This window comes from Stigmatopora argus, chromosome 1 (genome assembly GCF_051989625.1).
Source record: "Stigmatopora argus isolate UIUO_Sarg chromosome 1, RoL_Sarg_1.0, whole genome shotgun sequence".
Taxonomy (NCBI): domain Eukaryota; kingdom Metazoa; phylum Chordata; class Actinopteri; order Syngnathiformes; family Syngnathidae; genus Stigmatopora; species Stigmatopora argus.
In genome coordinates, this window is record NC_135387.1 from 9,730,711 (window position 1) to 9,751,770 (window position 21,060).

The 21,060-nt window shown below is 41.0% G+C and overlaps 3 protein-coding genes across 5 annotated transcripts; 2 read left to right on the forward strand and 1 right to left on the reverse strand.

The window, feature by feature from the left end:
• Positions 1-667: 667 nt before the first annotated feature.
• Positions 668-5,782, forward strand: LOC144070444 (cyclic AMP-responsive element-binding protein 1-like). 2 transcript variants are annotated; one of them, XM_077594961.1, is made up of 8 exons: positions 668-889; positions 1,725-1,812; positions 1,895-2,041; positions 2,325-2,425; positions 3,294-3,430; positions 3,508-3,690; positions 3,896-4,034; positions 4,120-5,782. In XM_077594961.1, the coding sequence occupies exons 2-8, from the start codon at positions 1,732-1,734 to the stop codon at positions 4,262-4,264; spliced, it is 933 nt and encodes a 310-aa protein (XP_077451087.1). In that variant the 5' UTR covers positions 668-889; positions 1,725-1,731; the 3' UTR covers positions 4,265-5,782. The 2 variants fall into 2 exon arrangements, with proteins under 2 accessions (XP_077451087.1, XP_077451099.1); XM_077594973.1 differs by lacking the exons at positions 1,725-1,812; positions 1,895-2,041 and having other exon boundaries at positions 669-889.
• On the reverse strand, positions 5,780-7,094 carry mettl21a (methyltransferase 21A, HSPA lysine). The gene is made up of 3 exons (XM_077594989.1): positions 6,498-7,094; positions 6,312-6,423; positions 5,780-6,229 (listed from the first exon to the last, which is right to left on the reverse strand). Exons 1-3 carry the CDS (start codon positions 6,645-6,647, stop codon positions 5,832-5,834), a joined length of 660 nt encoding a protein of 219 aa, XP_077451115.1. The 5' UTR covers positions 6,648-7,094; the 3' UTR covers positions 5,780-5,831.
• On the forward strand, positions 6,864-11,763 carry LOC144070316 (cyclin-Y-like protein 1). 2 transcript variants are annotated; one of them, XM_077594936.1, is made up of 11 exons: positions 6,864-7,262; positions 7,562-7,769; positions 8,337-8,411; positions 8,487-8,521; positions 9,197-9,297; positions 9,537-9,572; positions 9,832-9,883; positions 9,945-10,064; positions 10,915-11,081; positions 11,151-11,313; positions 11,390-11,763. In XM_077594936.1, the coding sequence occupies exons 2-11, from the start codon at positions 7,613-7,615 to the stop codon at positions 11,504-11,506; spliced, it is 1,023 nt and encodes a 340-aa protein (XP_077451062.1). In that variant the 5' UTR covers positions 6,864-7,262; positions 7,562-7,612; the 3' UTR covers positions 11,507-11,763. The 2 variants fall into 2 exon arrangements, with proteins under 2 accessions (XP_077451062.1, XP_077451036.1); XM_077594910.1 differs by having other exon boundaries at positions 6,866-7,769.
• Positions 11,764-21,060: the final 9,297 nt, after the last annotated feature.

The following is a 21,060-nucleotide window of genomic DNA, read 5'->3' on the forward strand; positions in this document are numbered from 1 at the left end:
CTCATTTTCTGAACCGCTTTATCCTCATTAGGGTCGCGGGGGGTGCTTGAGCCTATCCCAGTTGACTCCGGGCCAGAGGCGGGGGACACCCTGAATCGGTGACCAGCCAATCGCAGGGTACAAGGACACGGGCAACAATGCAGACTCACACCCATACCTAAGGGCAATTTAGAGTCTCCAATGAGCCTGTTTATGTAATGTGGGAGGAAACCGGAGTACCCAGAAAAAAAAAACCATGCAGGCCCGGGGTGCACATGCAAACTCCACACAGGTGGACCGACCTGGATTTAAACCCAAGTCCCCCACTGTGAGGCTGACATGCTAACCACTCGCGCCACCAGGCCACCCTACGTATTTATTTATTCCCTATTTATTATTTATTTGTGTTTGTTATTTGTGCACTTTGTGGTGAAGCTTTAAATATCATTATACTTGTATAATGACAATAAAAGCACTCAATTCAATTCATATTGACTTAATAATCTCAATAGATAGGACGTTTAACGCAGCTAATTAGTTTTATAATTAGTAACACGCAAATGTCTTTAGCATCGTTTTAGATTTGTCATCACAGCGCTACAAACTGTCAGTTTGGGGAGGAAAGGGTGGCGCTATTTCAACGGTGCTATTTTCATGCTACCGTCAATAGAGAAAGAGGAAGAAACGGTCAGCCTTTCGGAAGTTCTCGGCTCCTCGGCATTCTTCGGCACTTTCCGGACATCCGCTCGTTACTTGCCGATCCTCCGTGTCATCGTACGCTTCGTCCTCCTCTCGGTGTTGTTGTTCTCGGTGACGCGACGGAGGTGTAGCCTGACGCGGTCTCTTACGTGTCGGTCTGAATAAAAGTGGAGCTCCGTAGACCCGGGAGTGACGAAGCGAGTCTGTGTTGGTAAGAGGATACGCATCCGATCTTTGCTAGACAGTTAGATGGCTGCCCGCAACGTTTATTTGCGGCTTTTATCCGCACAACGCCAACAAAGAAATCATGGCGGCGTCGTTGCAGAGGCTCACTAAAAATGAGTCAGTCGTTGCAATGCTTGCAAAAGGGAAAAAAAATCCTCAGACTTAAATGAAGACTCGGTTACATTGAAAATAACAAAAAAATGTCTTCAATGTTGGATTAAGTCACAGAAGCAGACGGGTTTTCTACATTTTAGACAATACATAGTTTGAAATAAAAAATGCAGGATATAAACTTGTACACAGTCGTACTGTACATTTTCCCTCGCAAATACTCAAAGCCAACAACTTTACAATATGTCAATTTAAGGCATGTTGAAATAATTTACAGAGGTCCATCTTAATGTGGACCACTACCGAATCCTAGCGGGGATGTCTTAACAGAAATTGTCACGTTTGAAGAGGAATTAAAAGTAAATACGTTCCTTTTAGCTTGTTAGCATGCTAAGCATGCAACGGCGGCTACCGACATGCTGCATACATCCAGACACAGCTAATAAAAACAACATATATGATCACTTGGTCTTTCACTACTTTGCTACCCCGGCTCATCGTGCTCGTTTATCATCATCATCATTATTTCATTTTGTGAAAAAATGTACTAGTTACTTGCTCGCGTGTTAAGTAAGCCACGCCCTCCTTTGAGATGCCTTAGAAGTTTCTGGGGTAGATAGAGCCTTTCTTGAACTGCACATTAACGTTGATGAAGAAAATGCATTAAAGGGCATGCCTTTGCATTCAAAACATTTTCTTTCATTGTGTAGATTTTAAATGACAATGGAAGCTTGTGCAGATACACAGCAAAGTGGTGAACCGGTTACAAAGCAGGAGTCTGAGATTATCCTTGCCCAGGTAACATCACATCACTACTGATTCCTGAAAAATCTCTTACTAAACAGAAAGTGTATGACCGAGTGTGTTGCCCTGGTCCCAGGCCTCCATAGCAACTAGCCAGGTGACATCCAGCAGTCCCACAGTGGCCTTGGTGCAGTTGCCGAACGGGCAAACCGTCCAAGTTCACGGGGTGATCCAAGCCGCCCAGCCTTCGGTCATTCAGTCCCCTCAGGTCCAAGCAGTTCAGGTTCGTGCCAAATACCTTATCTGAATGTCATCGAAATACAGTGAAATGTAAAATGGCAACTAGACATTTTTCTTACACCCAAAGCGCTTTACATTAGCTCGCATTCCCCCAAACATTAGTTTAACACTGGTGCTTAGGTGCCTTGCTCATGGGCACTTTGACCATTGACCGTTGTAGTGAGGAATCGAACTTCTGACCCTTTGGTCCCAGGACAACTTGAACCACCAACAGCTCCAAGGCCAACCCTGTAATTTAAGACATTTGTTGTTTTCTCTGTGTGTAGATTTCAACAGTTGCTGAGAGTGAAGATTCTCAGGAGTCCGTCGAGAGCGTCACAGATTGTCAGAAGAGGAGAGAGATTCTGTCCAGACGACCTTCATACAGGTTTTTTTTTAATACTACTCACAGAACCTTGTTGAGTCGATGTTTTTGTTTAGCACAATATTTATATATCTGGCCACTCATGAATGTCACCACACATCATAGGTTAAGCATGTTTTTTAAAACATCTTTCCAGATTAAGTTTTTTTTAATTGTTGATTGATATTCAAAAAGACCTCTTTTTAACATTTTAACAAAAAGACGAAAGTCCCAGCCTCAGCAGCATGTCTTAAAAACTTAAAACATACATAAACATCCTAGGGATTTCTACAGTTAAGTTTTTCAATTTCCATATATAATTCAAATAGTCATCTTTCACTTGTTTTAAATTTGGAAGAAAATAAAACTGCTTATGGTCAGCAATGTTTATTGTAGATGTGGTTTCATCAAAATAGTCTAGTATCAAAATCAAATCAAAAGCCTTTATTGTCATTATACACAGCTGCATATAACAAAATTGGTGGTGCCAATCCACAAAATGCATTTTCCCAGTAAAAAAAACAAGTAATATAAAAATATAAAAAGTCACGTCCTGGCAAGGTAAATACTAAAATATTGCACAATCTAAGATACTGCACATTGTTATTGCACACCCCGAAGTTATTGCACAGAAGGGATTGTGTGTCATGCTAGCCCAAGTTCAGTCCTGATGGCTGTGGGAAAAAAACTCTAAGTCTATTTGTCCATGCTTTGTGAGACCTGTAGCGTCTGCCAGAGGGCAGCAGCTGGAACAGTTTAATTTAAAATGACATTTTCATATCTGACGTGTGGCAAAATTCTGAATATTGGAATAGATAATTAGCTCAGCCATGAATCAGTTTGTCCTTATTCTATTTATTCTCTAGTCATTCCTGTTTGCTTTACTCCTTAGGAAAATTCTAAACGACCTATCATCAGACGCTCCAGCTGTTCCGTGCATTGAGGAAGAAAAGTCAGAAGACGACACAGCCCCCATTACCACAGTCACCATGCCAACGCCCATATACCAAACCAGCAGCGGCCAGTACAGTATGTTTATTACACAATGCCATCTTCTAACGCAGATTTTCAGAAGGTCGAGGTGTAAAAATAACTTTCCCCCGCAGTTGCCATCACCCAAGGAGGGGCTATCCAATTGGCCAATAATGGGACAGATGGCATTCAGGGCCTGCAAACGCTCACAATGGCCAATGCTACCACAGCACAACCTGGCACTACCATCTTGCAATACGCCCAGACCAGTGATGGGCAGCAGATCCTATTGCCTAGCAACCAGGTGGTGGTACAAGGTAAGGAAAAAAAATAGTGAGAAATTTTCAAACTCTATTAACTCCAAAACTTGCATTGTCTGCCATATCTTGTTGCAAAGCAGTGACTACATGAGAACCATATTTGCAGAAATGTTGATTGTCTCAACTTTGCTAGTGTGGTGCATAAAAGATTAAGTTTTTCGATTTTATGTTTGTTAAAAGTTGCCCCTCTTCTGTTATTCAGCCGCCTCTGGAGATGTTCAGGCCTATCAGATCCGCACAGCACCAACCAGCACGATCATGGCAACCTCACCTTCATTGGGTTCAGGGACAGGAACGGAAGAAGTCACACGCAAAAGAGAAGTCCGCCTTATGAAAAACAGGTACGTTGCTAACGATCCTGAAACCTAGCAATGTCACAAATAAAGGGCATTCTCAGATATTCTCTCCCCCCACTATATAATACAGGGAGGCTGCCCGTGAGTGTCGCAGGAAGAAGAAGGAGTACGTCAAATGTTTGGAGAACCGTGTAGCGGTGCTTGAGAACCAGAACAAAACCCTCATTGAGGAACTTAAAGCCCTCAAAGACTTGTACTGTCACAAATCTGAGTAGGCACACCATTAAATCGCCCTCCACGGGGCCGCCCATGTACAGAGACTCCGCTAAGAGCCATGCATATGGATGCCACTCTACTTTTCTACTTATTTTGCTTTCTTAAAAAAAAGGAAACCCTGGAAATTTATTATGTGGTCCAGTAGGCAATATAAACATATTGCCAGTACAAAATTTGCATTGTTTCGATGAGATTAAGAGCGGAATTGTCCTCAGAGGTTGCCCTTGCTTAAGGGGTGACCAAAGGAAGGGATGGGATTTTGGCACCGATTTTTAAACTGGAGTTGTGTGGCAAGAAGTCATTGGCAGTAGCGATTGATTGAATTTGCCCTCCTTGGCGATGCCCGGCTCACTTGGGGTGCTCACCTCATCCCAGGTGCGCTACAATCTGAGTTATGATATTTTGATTGTGTACATGACTTTGCTTTATAGATTTTTATCCTGGAGCTGAGTTTCTGCTCCTCAATTGCCATTACCCTCTTTGTTAGCTTACCTTATCTTGCTACATGAACAAAAATGCTCACCATTTGGGTTTTTATGTTTAGCACAGCAGAAAAAACAAGCAATTGTTGGCATTTTTTTTCAATTGACATTTTGTGTTCAACCTGAATAACGCAGGGTCATTATTTTTTGTTTTGTATTTTTACTTACCTGCATCATTTTTTAAAGAGGAAACATCTGTGTTTGCAATAAACAAGATATTCTGGACCTAAAATATAAAAAGATGGGGAGGGGAAAAAATTTGACACAGTGCGATACAAGTAGCGTGAAATGTTTTTTGTATTGTGGCTTTGATTCTTATCATGGCTTGATGTCATTATTTTTTTAAAATAAAAAACAAAAATAATGAGCCCTGCCTACAGCTTATGCAATGGATACTAGTGGTCTGTGATTATGTATCGGTCCAGTTATTGATATGAGCTGGTATACAGTATGCACTTTTCCTTGCTGAAACAATCCAGATATACAAAGTTTGCCAGAAAAGTTCCACAAAAAGCCTTTTCTGGTGCATTGAGGTTCTTCCAGCACTTCATCTTTTCAAACATCCCATTCACAGAATGCAGGAAATTCTGAAAGATCTCTTTTGAAATGTATTTGTGTTAAAAGGGGAAATCATCATTGGCATTTGAAATAGTATTTTGTGACACGATTCCTAGAACTTTTCTGCAAGACGTTGTATGTAAAATTTTAAAGTGAAGCACCGGGAAAACTTTAAACTGCAATTGACACCAAAATATTTTGGTTGTGCGTCTCTGTTTTCTTTGCATTGATTATGGGATATTTGTTTTTGATAAGGTGTGTTGGACATCAAATTTGACTGTTGGCCAAACATGCTGCAGAGGATTGTAAAGGGCAACCTACCCATGATGAAAAATGTGCTCTGAGGTATTATGTATAGTGACTTCATTGTATTTCAATTGGCTTTCATGAATTTTGTCCACGCCAACTTGTACGATACCTTATGTTAGCACTGTTACATTTTGACAGCGTTTAATAAATGTATTTCTGGTAAACTTGGATTTAACAAAACGTTTATTCTGATGTTTGAATTCTTTAAAAAAAAGGATCAGAAATCAGTCCTGGGCAGATGTTTCCTAGCCTTGTATACATGAATATCCCGTTGTTTGTTATAGTAAACCTCATCGACATTGAACCACTTCTTGAGCAAGTCCAAAAAGTTGGTGTCTCGTTCATAGCGGATTCTGCATGCCAAGAGCACCACAGTGGCCTCTGAACACAAGTGCTTAAGAGTCTGTATTAGCGGCACAAACGTGTCCTCGAGGTAGACAATGTCAGCTCCTAACACCAGGTCGAATCCCTCTGATGGGTAGCGATCAAGATTCTCACCCCAAGACAATTCAGACACATCCACTGACTTCTGGAGGTCAGTGGGGAGGTTGGCTTGAACATTGGCAGAAAGGAAATCCAGAGCAGGTTTCCTGTCAGTGATGGTCATTTTGGCACCTGGGAAGCCGACAAAGCTATGTTCACCCGTGGTTCAGTGTTTTAAATGCAAACAAGTCCATAGTTAGACATCAGTGGTTACCCAGCAGGGCTGCAACGATGCCCACTAGTCCTGTCCCAGCTCCAAGCTCAATGGACACCTTCTCCTTCAGCTCGATCTGACCCAACTCCAAGTACATGCACAAAACAACAGCCTAAAAAAATAATATTTTATTCATCCAAGCACACTGTTATGGATCTATGTTGCAGAATCGTTTCGGTCACTAACCGCGTCCCATACGACTGCTGCTACCCCAAGCCTCCTCCAATCTTGAGTTATTAAGATGTCATGGTTAGCAAAATGAAAACTCGCTGTAGAATTTTGAAGTTTAGAAAGCGCAGGTACCACCGACTCCTGGTATGGAACCAGAGCCATCATGCATGTATACTATATCAGCATGATCAAATCGATTCACTTTCTTTTTTTCCGGGTTCATTTCAAACATCCGCTGAAGCTAAAATAGCTATGCAAAGAATGTGTTGCTGCCCTCTTTTGGTGAATATTAGGATTACAGTTTTCCGGGGTCACAAAAGAAGATAAATTACAGCAGAGGCAACATCAATACAGATTTATCGAACTACCACCATAAATCTGAGAGTACTTTTCCCATGCCGGGGGAGATTATAAGTCAACTTTTTCCCGTTTAGAGAACGACAACTCTAAAATAAGACCGAGACTTAGAGCGCGCATCAGACGTCTAGCCTTATACATATGATATCTACTACGGTGGACACTCCTAGGATGCTTTAAAAGAGAGAGCTGACGCGTTTTCAAAATTCTAATACTTAACGTCGGTCTTCATCCTAGTTTTAATGCCATTTTTTTGTTTCCTATTCACGCATCTTCACCCTACGATGACCTTTAATTGGGGCAGGTTTTTCAGCTCCAATAAAGCAGGTGAAAGCGATGATTGCAATGGGATGCGGAAACAAGCCGGTCAGCAACCCATAGGTCAAGAGGGAGCCGTGACTTTGTCTTTCTAATCTCTACTAAGTAAGATTGGACATGTTTTACACTCTAAAACCTTTCACATTTGTGCTCGAAACGATCCAAATGCATAGGTGATCAAATTGCCACGCAAACGATGTAAACATGTCAGCGATCCATCATGTCATGTCTGGTTTGTTCGCATGTGTCAAACACTGTACACCCCCCTTTTCTTAAAATGAGCCACGTAATAACTTGGGTTTGACATTATTGAACCTCCTGTAGTTTAAAGGATAGTTAATTGTGATAAGTCGATTGAAGCATCAGAACAGATGCAATAATGCACGGTCCTTCCCACTGAAAAGTTGCAAGGTTGCAGACACAAAGGGCTTGTCAGCTGCATGGAAAAGTAAGATATGGGTGGCTCGGTGTCCTGCTGCAATTCTCCAAGTGATAAACCCCAGAACCTCGAGAAAGAGGTGGAGTTGGAGGAATGTCCTTGTACTACAGAGGATGTGAGTGAGGATACTGGGACCTACCTGCAACACATCAGTGACAGAGAGCTCCCCGATGGTGAGAATCGAGCACTCAGTCCTTTTCACAGTACTTGAACATTGTTTTAACTCGGGGGTAATGCTTGGTCGATTCCTGCCGTTCCAGGTGAGTGGGCAGAAGGGCTAAAATTATTCATTCATTCATTTTCTGAACCGCTTTTATCCTCACAGGGGTTGTGGGGGGTGCTGGAGCCTATCCCAGCTGACTTTGGGCAAGAGGCGGGGGACACCCTGAACCGGTGGCCAGCCGATCGCAGAGCACGAGGAGACAGACAACCATTCAAGCTCACACTCATACCTAGGGACAATTTAAAGTGTCCAACCACCATACCATGTCTTTGGCATATGGGAGGAAACCAGAGTACCTGGAGGAAACCCACGCAAGCCTGGGGAGAACATGCAAACTCCACACAGGTAGACCGACCTGGATTTGAACCCAGAATTGTGAGGCTCACGCACTAACCACTCATCCGCCGGGCCGCCTTTGGGTTAAAATTAATGTATATATTTATGTAGAGCTATAATATTGTGTATAAGAAGGCCTATCTATAATATCTGACTCACTCCCCTTTTTCTTGTCTTTTAGAGCTGGTCCAAGAGACCAACCCATCTGACCACCCAAGAGCCAGCACCCTTTTCTTCAACAAATCTCAGACTGATGGTCAGTACTTCACTTTTGCCATTTGTCCTAAGAATTCACTCTAAAGATGTAATTGTTGGTTCTCTTTCATTTTAGTGCAAGAAAAAAGGAAAAGCTTCTACATAAATGATGTAAGTCTGCCTTGAAATTTAAATCATATTGTTGATTCTTTGGTATTCAAAAGGACTTAAAATGCTACTATTAATGTTTTCTAACAGTTGTTTCAAATGCTAAAAAATGTAGTGCTTTGCAACAGCAATAAGACCAAAATGTGATGACCTTTGCAACTACAATAAATAAGCGTCATGTAAAAGGAGTCATGTCAGTGCATATTCTTAAGCAGGTTATCTGGCAGTAGTTGAGAAAATACAAAGATAGTTATTTAAGATATGTACATATATGTCCAGGAAAATCTCTGAATTCGATCAACTCAGGATATTTATTCATCTTTTGTTAGACCAATCCCTACTCAGCAGAAAGTTGAATTGATGTCACTCGCATAATATTTCTGAACCTGACAGTTGTATTTGGCATGGACACTGTTTTATTTGTTTTGTTTTTATATTCACTTGTGCTACATGCTCTTTCTCCCAATTACCACAAGAAATCTGTCAGATTAAGGGGACACTTAAATTCATAGATATCAGAAAGAAGCTAAAATCAGTTGGAAAAAGCCTGAGCCTACTTGTGAACTCTAGGTTGTTAAATATGTTCATGATGGAATTTTTAGCTGTGAAAGTTTCACTTAATTAAGTGACCACATCAGGTTCCTGAGACTTACCCCCAAACATTACAATTTCCTCAAGACGTCCCCTGGACTTCTGACAAGGAAGTATAGTTCCTGCTCGACGATCTTTCTGGATAACAGCACAGTCAGCCAGCCCAACCTCAAGACCACCGTCAAATGGTACATCAGTTTGCATGCCAAAGGTGACATCGCAATTGTTCGGATCATCATTGCCATGGTTGCAAAAAAAACACAACAAAAAACAACAAAAACAAATAGATTTAATTTATTTGTTTGCAATTTTGAAACGTAAACTCCCCAAACATATCTTAATGTCATATTATGGGAAAAAAAATATTCTTATAGAAATAGCTTAAGACGTCTTCTATCCATGCACCTAACAACTTTTTATCTTCCAGTGTGGCCTTGGCCATATATTATCACATAAAAAACAGGTACGGATACTTTTCTTGTCCATTTTTATTATTAACAGCATTGTCTTTCGGATAGCAAAACAAAAAGTAAATTTATTTCAAATTAGGAATACACCTGTAATGCACTACTGATGAATTTAATTTGACCTTCTGCAAAACTTTCCGGGCATGTCCAATAGGTTTTGATGTTCATTTCTAGTAAAATACCAAATTAATAACAGTTTACCACAAATAAATTATGCCCACCTCATTGTCAATTCTACATTCCTTGTCATTCTAGAGATTCCAGTCGGTCACTAGACATATTTGATGAGAAGAAACACCCACTCTCGGTGAGTTGAGATCATTTCAATTTTCCTGTCTCATGGCTGACCCATCCTGTTCTTTCCATAGCACGAGAAGGTTGCAGATGACTACTATGCTGTAAACCCTGAGCACAGGCTTGTTTATGGTTTCATACGCACGCTATTCAGCTCTGCACAGCTTACTGCCGAGTGCGCCATCGTGACACTGGTGGGTAATGACAGTCTATATTGGAACCCTGATGAAACATCAGTAAAATAATTTTGTTTGCAGCATGTAGCACCAATTCACAGCAGTTATATGTTAATGTACAATACTGATTACACTTTAGAATCATTTGGCTTCTTCACTTAAAAAAAGTTTTAAATAATGATTTTAATCCATATGTAATGTCAAGTGTTTGTAAGAAAATTAATGTTTTATTTTGTATTATTCATTAATTTTCTGAACCACTTATCCTCACAAGGGTCACTGGGGTGCTGGAGCCTATCCCAGCTGACTTCGGGGACCAAGCGGGGGATACCCTGAATTGGTGGCCAGCCAATCGCAGGGCACGGGATACGGACAACCACTCACGCTCACACTCATACATAGGGTCAATTTAGAGTGTTCAACCACCCTACCATGCATGATTTTGGAATGTTATAAAGTTTGGTAAAATGGCCAAATTATTCTTAGTAAAGCAAAATTTGACAGCGAACTGTGTCACCGTTGCATATTGACACCATGACCTTTCTTTGGTTAAATACATAAATAAAGGCCGTGTCTGTTAAAACATTGACTCAAAATCCAAATTCCATTGGGTGCATTGCGGTTGAACCTTCAATTTGAATGATGATGGCCCTCTGGCAGATTAATAATTGGTCTGGAGTGTGAGGCATTTGGAGTCCACACGTTTAAAAAAACGGCTTTAAAGTGGCAGTGTTCCAAGATTAAAGAAATATATTTTGATCAAATATATTAATGATTTCACTATAAAGGAGCTCACTTTCTTCAGGAAAGATGTGACCCATTATATAATATCTAGCTCCAGAGGAGGTGAATAATCATTCTCTCACAGGTGTATTTGGAGAGGCTGCTCACTTATGCAGAAATGGACATCTGTCCTTCCAACTGGAAGCGCATCGTTCTAGGTGCTATACTGCTGGCCTCTAAAGTCTGGGACGACCAGGCAGTATGGAATGTTGACTATTGCCAGATCCTCAAAGAAATCACTGTGGAAGACGTGTGAGTGTGGCTGGGAAATGTTACAAATTCATCTGGACCAATCTCAAATGATCCTCTTTGGTTTTCCAGGAATGAGATGGAGCGACAATTCCTGGAGTTGCTCCAGTTCAACATAAATGTCCCAGCCAGTGTCTACGCCAAATACTACTTTGACTTGCGCTTGTTAGCTGATAACAACAACTTTGCTTTCCCCTTGGAGCCACTCAGCAACAAACAGGCCAAAAAGCTAGAGGTGAGAAGTTTGAAGGACCTCGTCACATGCTCATCTTGTCCTTCTGGTACTTACACACTTGCAATCTTGTCTTCAGGCAATCTCCAGGCTTTGTGAGGACCAGTACAAGGATCTGAACAAATCCTTCTTGCGCAGGTCTGCCAGTGCAGACAACTTGAGTGCGATCAAAAACACAAAGGCAGTGCTATCATAGTCATTTGAAACAGACGAGGAAAGACAAATGAAGCAATGATGTTGCCTAGCGTCTCAAACTGGCCTTTTAAATTCTGGCTGTTCTGCGATATATTTTCAAGTGGACATGTCAAGGTGTCCTCACAAACTGTTAGACGCCCCCCTCTGGTGGTGGTTCTCGCATGAATGGGAACATAGACTGCTTTGCTTACTGTGTAGGCTATTTTGGCTGGAATAGAACAAAGTAGTATATTCAATTAAAATAAAATTAAAATTGTAGTTGCTGCTGTTGTTTTTTTTTTGCGTTGACCCACTCCACCACATAAAAAGTAAAAATATGATTGACACATTGACCATAAATTGAAAAAAGTAAACGCACACTACATCTCATCTCATTTTCTGAACCGCTTTTATCCTCATTAGGGTCGCAGGGGGTGCTGGAGCCTATCCCAGCTGACTCCAGGTAGGAGGCGGGGGACACCCTGAATCGGTGGCCAGCCGATCGCAGGGCACAAGGAGATGAACAACCATGCACACTCACACCCATACCTAAGAGCAATTTAGAGTGTCCAACCAGCCTACTATGCATGTTTTTTGGAATGTGGGAGGAAACCGGAGTACCCGGAGGAAACCCACACAGGCCCAGGGAGAACATGCAAACTCCACACAGATGGACATGACCTGGATTTGAACCCAGGACCCCAGGGGTGTGAGGCCGACACGCTAACCACTCGCTCGACCGGGGCGCCCACGCACACTGCATTTTATCTGAATTTTTTGTAACCTTAATTGATTAGCTTGAGATGCAGATATTAAGGTTCTCATCTGTAGGCAAGGCAGGCTTTCTACAGTGAGTTGAAGAATTTCTGCATGTTTTGGGGATGTGGGAGGAAAAACCGGAGTACCGAGAAGAACATGGGTTCTCAAACCCACTAAGGACCAACCTGGGATCAAACTCTCGAGCCTAGAACAGTGAGGCCGATGCGCTGATATTCGGCCTCCCGTGCCATTCATGTGAAAGCAAATTTGAATAGCACAATTTAATGCAACATAAGTGTTTCAAATCATGAAATATTAATTGAGAAAAAAATAGTAACATAAGATGATACATAGTTCAGATTTAATCATTAAGACAGTTAAAAACAACTTATATAGCTTCATAACAATAATTGGATAAAATGTAAAAGTCATATAACTTGGAATTTGGACGCTAAGGACAGCTATGAAATCAATGTGGTAAACAATTGCATTTTCATCCATAATTCAATGGAATTAATTGATAGTACACACCTCAGAACTTTGGGCAATTTGTTCCAGAGGTGAAGAACATAACAGTGCTGCCATACCATGCTTGGTTTTTGTTACTGAAAGACGGAGCAGACCGGTTCATGTAAATTAAGAGTGTATTTGTAGACCAGCAGTAAGATTTTGTCGTCTATCCTTTGAATCACAGGTAGCCGATGCAACATGGTCCTGTTTCTGATTTCTGGTTTGATTTGTAGCTGTCAGTGACATTGAGCAAAAGTGAGCACTGACCTTTGACCTGTCTTTTTTTGGCCCAAAATGATCACCACTGTCTTACTCGCACGAAAAATCTGGTGCCTCCATTGACATTTGATTTCATGAGACTGTTTTCATAGGGTAGCGTGGTGGAGCGAGTGGTTAGCGTGCCGGCCTCACAGCGATGGGGTCCTGGGTTCAAGTCCAGGTCAGTGTACCTTTGTTGAGTTTGCATGTTCTCCCCTGGACTGCATGGGTTTCCCCCAGGTACTCCGGTTTCCTCTCACATTCCAAAAATATGCATAGTCGGCTGATTGGTCACTCTAAATTGCCCCTAGGTATGACTGGGAGCCTGAATGGTTGTCCGTCTCCTTGTGCCCTGCAATCGGTTGGCCATCGATTCAGTGTGTCCCCTGCCTAAAGCAGGGAAACAGCTGGGATTGGCTCTAGCACCACCATGACCCTAATGAAGATGAAGCAGTTCAGATGATGAGATGAGATGAGACTATTTTCATCTGCGGAAACTCAGATGTAAAGTTGTGGAATGAATTAAAACACCTCTTTATACCACTTTTCCAAAAGGACGGACATGTACACATCGAAATAAAAAATAATGTAAAATAAATAATTAAATAATGTAAAATACATAATTGAAGGTCACATTTTTGGTTTAGTTAGTGAGGTTACAGGGAGGTTTTTCGGAGATTATTTACAGCTACTTCCATTATTTTATTGATGCATTGTAAAATCATCTGCAGGTTCTTAATGGAAGAATAATGGTGTGCTACAAATAATTGTTAAAACTCATTGTTCTTGGTTGGGCTGTGCGTTTTCTCCTACTTATCGCATGCACCCACAGGGAGGCAGCGTTGAAGCGTCCCCATGAAGTGAATGCGTCTTTTTATTCGACGTCTTCTGTTTGGCATTATTGGTAAGTATATAAACTATTATTTCTACCATACGCACATGTTTTGCATCCATACAGTATCAAGAAATGCAGATAATAAAGGTTACAGAATTTTATGCATATGTAAATGCTTTTATGTATGAATATTTGAATAAAATGTATATATAAAACTATAATGTGTAAATTCTTTAAGTACTGTACTAACCTCTGACAATAGCTCTTCTCTGCTTAATCTTAATCCCAAAAAATGATGATGAGAGACCTGTGCAGTACGATTAAGGTGAAGTGAAGATGATGAAGAGGATGATTTAATGCACAGGTTATTGAGAGCTTTATTCCAAGTCAGGAAAATCATTTTCGTAAGATTCGAGAGGTGTCGTCTGGTCAGCAAGAACAATGAACATGGTGATGGGTAGTTGTGACTGCTTTTTCTTTTTCGTGCAAGTATGGTTTTGTTCAAGGACATGACACTGTCAAGACGATTGCCAAATTTGATGGCTATGACCATGTTGTCACCAATTGCCGGGACACAAACTGAGAGAGCTATATTGAATATTTCTTACAGATTTCTTAAAGTACTAAGACCACGTTCTTCATCCTCAATGCCATCATCGTTTTGGCGGAATTCCAACTTCCACTCTGCTCCTCTGCGGCGTCCAGCCGTCTTGCCTTCCCAGAGAGCTCTACTTACCATAAGGTTGCCCGGAGCGCGCATTTTGAAAAATTTCTGAGAAAATACACACTCAGCTCAACTACCCCAAGGCTCCCGGCTCTCCCGTCTGCTCAGAAGGCTCTATTTTCGGATAAGAGTGACGGCATCCGCCCGGTGCCCGCACTTGGAGGGGAAATTCATCATCCACTTTGTTCCTCTGTAGCGTCGAGCCGTTTTACCTGCCCAAAGAGCTCTATTTTCATATAAGAGCGACTGCATGGTGCTCACCATTTTTATTCTTTGGCGCTGAGTTGAGTGGCGGTCCCCCTGTCTTCCGTGGTGAAGGAAGATCAGGATATACTATGTATTTTATTGATTTTCTTATGCATCAAAGCGAAGGGACTACAGAAGAGTTTCAGGCTTTTGCGTATACTAAATTGAATCTTGGTATTTTAAACAAAACTGCATTCTGAGACATCAGTGGACTCTGTAGAACTAATTAATATTTTGTCCCATTTTCTGACAGTTTTGAATCAGACAGTAACATGGTCATTGCCCCACGATTATTGGTATTTTGGAAAGTAGGAAAGAAATGTCCCCCTGTAAACATATCGTGGGAAAGTTCTGTGACGTACACTGTGCAATATGAAAAGTCTCTGTGTGTTCCCTGTAGGACTCGCAGTGGCAATGTGGCTCCATTAATCTCTCGGCATCATGGGACTTGACCAAACTCATCCAGCCGCCTGAAGAGCACCTGGGAGAGTCTCACCATTTACCCTCTGCTCAGATCATTCATCACCGAGAAGGTTAGAGTTGTACTGTATATTGTCAGTCTTCACAGAGGGAGGCAGATTGTACTGGATGAGCTACACTAAACACACTGGACTAATTCACTGCCATTGCTACAGATGTATGAAATCAAACATCAGGCCATGCAAATAAACTAGAAAATAATCACTAGATAAGATTTTACACATAGATGGCTTTAGGTTCAGAATGTTTTGCCAAAACTCCAATTTGATCAGGTTGCTAAAACATGCCACATTATTGCAAAAGCCGCTACACCGAAGCCCACAGTTTTTTTGGGGATAAGACGCAGAATTCAAGTGTGGTAGTTTTATCTCCCCTCCTTCGCTATGACTTTTAGTAAAGCTGATTCTTACCCACCCCTTTTGAAAATTTTGCTCCTGACACCTACCATACAAACCATTAAGGTTTCTTCTGTTGAAGATTACTTCGAACATAAAATGTCGCCTTTAATTAAATCAGCTATACAAGCTTGAAACAGCAATGCAGTTCTCACACCGGTGTATCACAATGCACAGCATCCCATTAGTAACCTAGTGCTGAGTGACAGTTATCCACACCACAAGTGCACCAGGAGGCTGTACGAGCTGTATTTGGTCAATCCAGTCGCACTTGAAATCTTTAAAATCCCATAATTACTTATAAACATTAGCTCAGTAGCCAATGATGGGTCTCAGTTAGTATCAGAATTTAAGCAGGATGCATTTTTAAGCCTCTTTACTTCAGTGATGGAAGTATAGTTGTTTTCATAATGTTTGGCTCAATGCAACAAATTATTGCTGAAAATAATAAAAATCCGTGTTTTCGGCCTACTATATTTTTAGGTTGCAAAATAAATCTTGTGGAACATGTGGGTGAGGACTGGATGTATATAGTATATATATATATATATATATATATATATATATATATATATATATATATATATATATATATATATATATATATATATATATATATATACACATACACATACACATATATACATATCTATGTATATGTATGTATATATATATATATATATATATATATATATATATGTATGTATATATATATATGTGTGTTTATATGTATATATGTTTGTATGTATGTATGTACACATATAGTGTGTGTAACATAACACTGATATGACCTTTTTTCCATTAATGTTGTAAAAAAGGATTGCCAAACACAGTTTTGTTACTGAAAAGTGAGTTTAGAAACTGAGTTTTCCATGTGTAATGGTTTGTTTATTTAAATGGTCAATATTTTGGCATGCAGATTGTGGTGAAAAGCTCTCGCATCACCTTCACAGAAACGTAACTCTACATTTTTTTTCATTCATTCATTTTCTGAACTGTTTATCCTAACAAGGGTCGCAGGGGGAGCTGGAGCTTATCCCAGCTAACTACGGGCAGTAGGCGGGGGACATCCTAAATTTGTGGCCTGTTACAGGGCACAAGGAAACTGACTACCATTCACGCCCGCACTCATACCTAGGGACAATTACAAGTTTTCAATCAGCCTACCCTGCATGTTTTTTGGATGTGGGAGGAAACCGGAGTACCAGGAGAAAACCCACACTAGCCTGGGAGAACAACAAACTCCACACAATGACGAGCGATCTGGAAACAAACCCACAATCCCTGGACTATGAGGCCGATGCCCTAACCACTCAGCTGCCAGGCCGCCAACTCTACATTTTATGCATCATAAAAAGACAAACGTGTTTCTTGCAATGGAGCGCATTGTTTTGTATTTTCGAAAGTCAAAAGGGTTATGCACCCACATCAGCGTCATCTGCTGAAGAAAAGTTATGATGTTAACTGCCCGTGTCGGAGCAATGCGTTTGCATTATAGCTTCCTTCTTGGCTTTGCTGCCCTCCGCCGCTTTTCCTGCTGAGCTGGCACAAAAATGGCTTCGTACTGCTGGCTCTGTCTTCTCATGTGCTTCAATCCAAATTTTACCATGCGGCCCTGGCAGTGGAACACAGTACTTCAGGGAACCAGATGTTAGGCATATTCCTACATCAAGTTTAGCTAAAGAGCACCTGTCTGTCCTTTGACCTTAAATGGAAAGCAGGGAGGCATACACAACATTCAAACAGCATGTGAGTTGGCTTGTAATAGCGCTCATCAGCACATTGCATATCTACAGAAACAGTTTACCGTGGAAACAAGATGTAGTGGACAGGGATTTTACAGCATGGCTCAGGTGGTAGAGTGGTCTTGTCCTGACCTGAGGTTTATGGGTTTGATCCTGTGACCATACTACTGTTTTTGAGTATGATCCTGTGACCATACTACTGTTTTTGAGTATGATCATTTTGCTCATGGTTCTAATTTAGCAGTAAGTGAAGGAAAAACTGGGTTTGTTTTATTTAATTTTGCTTTTAACTGTTCAATTCAATATTTTCCATGATTTCCAGGTTCTAAAACCACATCGATTTTGTTGTTGTTGTTTTTAAAAAAATACAATATCTCATTCACACCTTAGTTTTATTTTTCTAATTGCACAGACTATGATTGCACCAAAGCTCTTCCAATGGTTAAATGGGGAAGTTTCTGATTCACCATTTGTTCTATAAATACAAATACGAATGTGCATACGTCATCAGATTTGTACATTGAGTTTTGGAAGTCCATCGCTCTCTTTGTGGCATTCATCAAATGATGAGATCACCACAAAACATTATAGCTGTGCTTTCTGCCGAAGCAATTCCAGATATTCCCATCGGCACTACATGAAAGGAGTAAGTCCGTTTCATGAAACCAACTGTTCTACATTTTGCTAATGAATCTGTTCAAAAAAGGTAAGAAAGTTAACACAAATTCACAGCATAGTGTCCAAAGTCTTAAGCTTATGTTTTGACATTGTGTACTATACTTCAATTACTAGTGCAAGCTGGCAAAAACTGCTCTTATGTTATTAAAGAGCATTAAATGCTTACCTTTTCCTCTGGTACCAATTTACAGTGAAGCAATGGGGCAACTAGAGGTGAATCTGATGATGACGCTCCCTTTGTGACCATTACGTTAATGTTTCTGCTTATGCTGCAATTAGCGAGTGCATCACTGTGATGATGAGTTAAAGAAAAATGTGTTCTGTAAAACAGCTATGTTTTTTGTTGTTGTTGTTATTTGTTGGAAGACACTAAAATGCCTATGCGAAATCTCATGTTGACCTTCACATCAAATCCTGCACAATAACTGTCGTCAGCCAAGAGAGTGTAATAAAGCTAATGGAGCACATGGCAGCGAAGAAAATGTGTGTGTGTGTGTGTGTGTGTGGGGGGTCTAACTGCACAGCTATTCATGCATGTATCATCCCCAAATCTAGTGAGACTCTCTTTCACTAGCGTATCAGCTTTGAAATCGCATGCATCACTTTTATTTTGTCTGCAGGCAAAATTCAAGGTTGGTACTTTGATGTATGATTGTTCAGAGGCTATGTTAACATGCTGGAAATTAAATCGAAATCACGAACGTTTCTGTGTCCTTAGTTGGCTGTTCCACAGCCACGTGGCCTTCCTTGTTTTCATTTCCCCCAATCAAAGCTTAAAATCACCCCATTGCTATTCATACCACAATAATGCCTTCTGTTAAATCACCAAGAACTGCCTTTTTTTTTTTAGCAAGGCAATGCACCCCTGCCCGCTGTTCAGCACCCGCAGTGACAGTTAACAGGATTAGGCATGGCTTACATAAGTGTCTCCCATGGCAACAGAGCAATGGCAGCTTAGAAAAGACAGGGAGACGATTTGCACCTGAAAAAAAATCACTGCCAGTTTACCGCATGGCCACACTTATATAGGCCGTGGATACTTTGGAGACCCCCCTCCTTTCAGCCTTCAATAAACAAACAATTTTCGCAAAAAGTTGGGTGCAGTGTCCTCTTTATCCTAACTGTGGTCACGGCAACTAACCGGGGTTACTGAGGCTTTTGGTCTTTGTCCCAACCAATCCCACACAGACAACAATAAAGGTTTTTGCTTAAACAACTGATTACACTTTTAAGGCAATTGATTGGTGAAAAGGTGTCTCATCCTCTTGTTCAGTTGGAATAAAATCCGACACCCACTACGGCCCTCTTAAATAATTTGAAGACCCCTGGTTTGTACCATTTTAGCCATATACTTAAAGTTGTGGTCAAAAGTTTACATACACTTGTGAAGAACATAATGTCATGGCTCTTGAGTTTCCAGTTATTTCTACAACCCTGATTTTTCTCTGATAGAGTGATTGGAACAGATACTTCTTTGCCACTAAAACATTCATGAAGTTTGGTTCTTTTATGACTTTATTATGGGTGAACGGAAAAAAGGGATCAAATCTGCTGGGTCAAAAATATACATACAGCAGCGCTAATATTTGGTAGCATGTCCCTTGGCCATTTTCACTTCAATTAGGCGCTTTTGGTAGCCATCCACAAGCTTCTGGCAAGCTTCTGGTTGAATCTTTGACCACTCCTCTTGACAGAATTGGTGCAGTTCTGTTAAATTTGATGGCTTTCTGACATGGTCTTGTTTCTTCAGCATTGTCCACAAGTTCTCAATGGGGTTTAAGTCAGGACTTTGGGAAGGCCATTTGAAAACCTTAATTCTAGCCTGATTTAGCCATTCCATTACCTCTTTTGATGTGTGTTTGGGGTCATTGTCCTGTTGGAACACCCAACTGGGCCCAAGACCCAATCTTCGGGCTGATGACTTTAGGTTGTTTTGAAGAATTTGAAGGTAATCCTCCGTCTTCATTATTCCATTTACTCTCCGTAAAGCACCAGTTCCATTGGCAGCAAAAACAGCCCCACAGCATAATACTACCATCACCGTGCTTGACGGTAGGCATGGTTTACTTGGGGTTAAAGGCTTCACCTTTTCTCCTCCAAACATATTGCTGGGCATTGTGGCCAAACAGCTCAATTTTTGTTTCGTCTGACCACAGAACTTTCCTCCAGAAGGTCTTATCTTTGTCCATGTGGTCAGCAGCAAACTTCAGTCAAGCCTTAAGGTGCCGCTTTTGGAGCAAGGGCTTCCTTCTTGCACGGCAGCCTCTCAGTCCATGGAGATGCAAAACACGCTTGACTGTGGACACTGACACCTGTGTTCCAGCAGCTTCTAATTCTTGGCAGATCTTTTTGGTGATTCTCGGTTGAAGCTTCACCCCCCTGACCAATTTTCTCTCAGCAGCAGGTGATAGCTTAAGTTTTCTTCCTGATCGTGGCAGTGACAAAACAATGCCATGCACGTTATACTTACAAACAATTGTTTGCACTTTTGCTCTTGGGACCTGCAGCTGCTTTGAAATGGCTCCAAGTGACTTTCCTGACTTTTTCAAGTCAAGGATTCGCTTTTTCAGATCCATGCTGAGCGCCTTTGACTTTCCCATTGTAGTGTTTATGGGCGTTTGCATCCAATGAGTCCTATTTAAATGGCCTCAGAGAAGTCACCAGCTGTAGTCACTCATAATCACTCACAAGAAGTTAAGAGGCCATGCTATGAAGTTCATTTCACTGACACAACTTTCTAAGTCACAAAATTACTAATTCGTGTTGCTGTATGTATATTTTTGACCCAGCAGATTTGATCACTTTTTCTGTTAACCCATAATAGTCATAAAAGAACCAAACTTCATGAATGTTTTTGTAACAAAGAAGTATCTTTAGATATCGATGCCATGCAGGTAGAACCAATCACTCTATCAGAGAAAAATCAGAGTTGTAGAAATAACTGGA